The sequence below is a fragment of the Cibotium barometz genome, chromosome 5, assembly GCF_041138505.1.
Source record: "Cibotium barometz isolate CiBa-2024 chromosome 5, ASM4113850v1, whole genome shotgun sequence".
In the NCBI taxonomy this organism is placed as follows: Eukaryota; Viridiplantae; Streptophyta; class Polypodiopsida; order Cyatheales; family Cibotiaceae; genus Cibotium; species Cibotium barometz.
The window spans coordinates 64,057,875-64,061,382 of NC_141050.1; the positions used below are offsets into that span (position 1 = coordinate 64,057,875).

Below are 3,508 nucleotides of genomic sequence, written 5' to 3' on the forward strand. Positions count from 1 at the left end.
CTTGAGATTGGTGCTTAGAGGCTTTTTTTAACCTTTCATATTGCTGATAGCCCATGGGTAAGGGCCATAATTCCAGCATTGTTAGTCTTTCAACTGATTTCAGCATCGTTTTCGTCTAGCATCGTCGGCGGTGCGCGCCAACTTCCAAGCACAAGAATAGTCTAAAAGTAATTCGTGCCGTTTGCCCCTGTCTTTGGCATGTGCATCCCCGACGGGGAGGGGTGCTTCATATCTATCCCGAGCCTGTGCATCCCCTGTGTTCGCAAAGCTTGAATGCTCCCATGAACAGTAGCCAGGTCCTTGAGCAGCTCGACGATGGCGGATCCTCCTTGCAACAGGAAGAAAGCTCGAGCCTACTGCAAACGACGGAAAAGAAGCAAAAACAGCAGCTGTCGTCTGTCCTCATGAAGCTCCATTGCAGCACCCCTCTCGCCGGCCTCCTCCCTTCATCCAAATCGTCTCTACGCAGCTTCCTGCTTCTGCTGGTGCCATCCTTCTTCCTACTCTTTCTTCTCCTCCATAGCTTTCGGCTGTGGCTGGCTTCTTCCTCCTCGTCCTCTTCTTTCCCTGGCGTAACGCTGTCCCTCAACTCCACCTCCCTCCACTCTGAGGGTGCATTCTGTCCATCGGGTCGCATCTATGTCTACGATTTGCCGCCGCAGTTCAACGCAGATCTGCTATTGGCCTGCTCTTCCCTGGTTCCGTGGGCAGATCTGTGCCCTGCTCTCGACAACAACGGGATCGGTGTAGCTCTGGACCTGCCGTCGTGGCTGGGGACGGGCTTCTGGTACTTGACAAGCCAGTTCGGGGGCGAAGTTATTTACCATGCCAGAATGCTGGGGCATCCTTGCAGAACGCTCGATCCAGAGAGGGCAGCTGCTTTCTTCGTGCCATTCTACGCTGGCCTGGATGTGGCAAGGTACCTGTTCGTGCCTTCGAAGCCGAGTCAGCGCGACGAGCTGAGCCACGGGCTTTTGGAGTGGCTTACAGCGCAGGGGCCTTGGAAGCGGCGGCAAGGGAGGGATCATTTCTTGATGGTGGGCAGGATTACGTGGGACTTCCGGAGGGAGGAGAGTACGCTGTGGAACAGGTTGTGGGGAAGATCGGGCTGGGGTAGCGATCTCTTCCTCACACCAGAGATGAAGAACCCTCTGCGTCTCATAATCGAGAAGAGCCTCTCCGACGGGCAGGAGATAGCCGTGCCATATCCTACGAGTTTCCACCCCCGCTCCGACTCCGATTTGGCCAAATGGCAAGCCATAGCGAGGTCTGTGCAGCGAAGCCTCCTCTTCAGCTACGCCGGAGGCCCCCGCTCTCAGTTCCCCAACGATTTCAGGGGATTGCTTCTCGACCAGTGCAGGCAATTTCCTTACCACTGCAGGTCCATCGATTGCTCTAAACAGCGCTGCGAGCATCCCCTCCCTGTGATGGAGCTCTTCTTAGACTCCGTCTTCTGCTTGCAACCGCGCGGGGACAGCTTCACCCGCCGCTCCATCTTCGATTCTCTCATCGCAGGCTGTATTCCCGTCTTCTTCTGGCACCGAACTGCCTATCTGCAGTACGGTTGGCATCTCCCGGCCAACGGCGACAGCTACTCTGTGTTCATCGACAGGAAAGAGGTGCGGAGCGGCAAGCGCATCCGAGACACTCTCGCGGGGTTCTCAGAACGTAAGATACAGAGGATGCGAGAGACGTTGATTGCTGCCATCCCTCGGTTCATATACACGGTGCCAGGGAACTCTTCCGCAAATTTCCGGGACGCCTTTGACATAGCCATTGAAGGGGTTCTAAATCTCACTCGGGAAAGGCTCTAGGCCGGATAGTTTCATTAGCGACGACGTTCATAGACGAAATTAATCCTACATTAGAGGGTGTACGCCAAAAAAATTAATCTTTGTTGATCTGCCAGCGTTAACTTCATTCTCTCTATATAACGTGTGAGATCTTTTGCTTTCTTAGCTTGAAGTGCAGATTTTAGTGTTTTTGACGCTTCTCTTCTTATTGGCATATGTGTGTATGTTTTGCTCCACATTAAGCTAGGGCAGGATACAGTGTTTTTGACCTTTATTTTTGTTGCACATTAAGCTAGAGGGACCACATCGTATGCTTTTTGAGTGATTTAAAGTATCACAAATTCCAGGTTTTGCATTATATGATGCATGAAAATAACTACACTATGAGAATGTGGTATATCGTTGTAGAAGTTATATGTTCAATATTTCTTCTAATTGGATTCTCAATGTATACGTGCACATAAACAATAAGTATGCGTAGTGATAGGAGCAAACAATATAACTTTTTATTTTATAGTCTATTAAACCACTTTGTTTCATTATGAGTCACTCGACCTGTCGTAAGGTGATTTGTCATTTTATATGCTCAAGCGGACACTTCATCTTTTTTTAAGATAACATTGGAATATATAAAGCGGTCATACTTTCGCTTAGTGTTAAACATAAAAAGCCAAAGGACTTTATATTACCGGATCATTTTTAAGTTTGGCAGGTCTAATGTAAAAAATAGTCATTTGTATATAAGTTATTTAATACACTAAGCAACATTTATTCCCTTGCAATACGATACTTGTGATGTCTTCTCTTGTTTGCTCTTGCTTGTATGTCCTTTATCAGATTCTTACATGTTAGATGGATGCTTGTTTCTTGAATGGGTTTGATTGTTGGTTTTCCTCTTTCATTAGCTTCTTTCATACTCATTTTTTATGAGAGAGGATCATCATGAAGACTATCTCTTTTTATATCTATCTAGCGTTAATCACTCTATTGGTTAACATGATTTCGATCGCCCGACCTATCATCGTAGTCATTGTGGTCATTTATATGGTATTGGTGTGTAGCATGGTTAATAATGGATTGGGGTACTTTCTCTTTCTTTAGAAGATTTTTTATCCGAGTATGTGTGCACTACGTAAGTGACTTTATCATGTCACTTCACTTGTACGTCCATCTCATCAATCTACTTTGAGTGTTGTGTTTCCATATATTTCTTTTTGCTTGTTGTATCTATATGAATGTTAGTACCTTGATCTTCACTCTAGCAATTGGTACTAGAGCAGGAACTCTTGGCTCTCATTCTCTTGTTATATCCTCTTGGAGTTGTTTATTTGATTGTGTTAGATTGATATATTCTCTTAGGTGCAAAAGGTATATCCTATAGTTCTTAAGTGTAGAAGATATATCTTATAGTTAGTTTGTTAACTATGTTAATATTCTATTGGATGGTGAGTATCGTATCTTGGAGAGCGATATGAGTTCTAATGTAATTGTTTTATCTGCCACCATACCTCCACTCCGAAACAAGCTAGGTAGGATGATAGGGATGCATAGACACATGCATTAGTGGCACTTTCAGTGAAAAGGAGCATTATTCCTCATATTCGCTTTTACAAAACTATAAATCATGCTTAGGATGTACTTGCTAGGCTTTAATAAGTGCGTGATGAGGCGCAAATGGTCTACTTACGTAAACAGTTAGAGTTTGAGCATGTGAA

The 3,508-nt window shown here is 45.5% G+C and overlaps 1 protein-coding gene across 1 annotated transcript; it reads left to right on the plus strand.

Moving 5' to 3' along the window:
- The first annotated feature begins 281 nt into the window (after positions 1–281).
- On the plus strand, positions 282–1,814 carry LOC147638761 (xyloglucan galactosyltransferase XLT2-like). The gene has a single exon (XM_086798813.1). It carries the CDS (start codon positions 282–284, stop codon positions 1,812–1,814), a length of 1,533 nt encoding a protein of 510 aa, XP_086654939.1.
- Positions 1,815–3,508: the final 1,694 nt, after the last annotated feature.

Bases quoted from the DNA above. Each gene is read 5' to 3' on its own strand.
- LOC147638761 (XM_086798813.1), top strand. From the start codon at position 282: ATGAACAGTAGCCAGGTCCTTGAGCAGCTCGACGATGGCGGATCCTCC.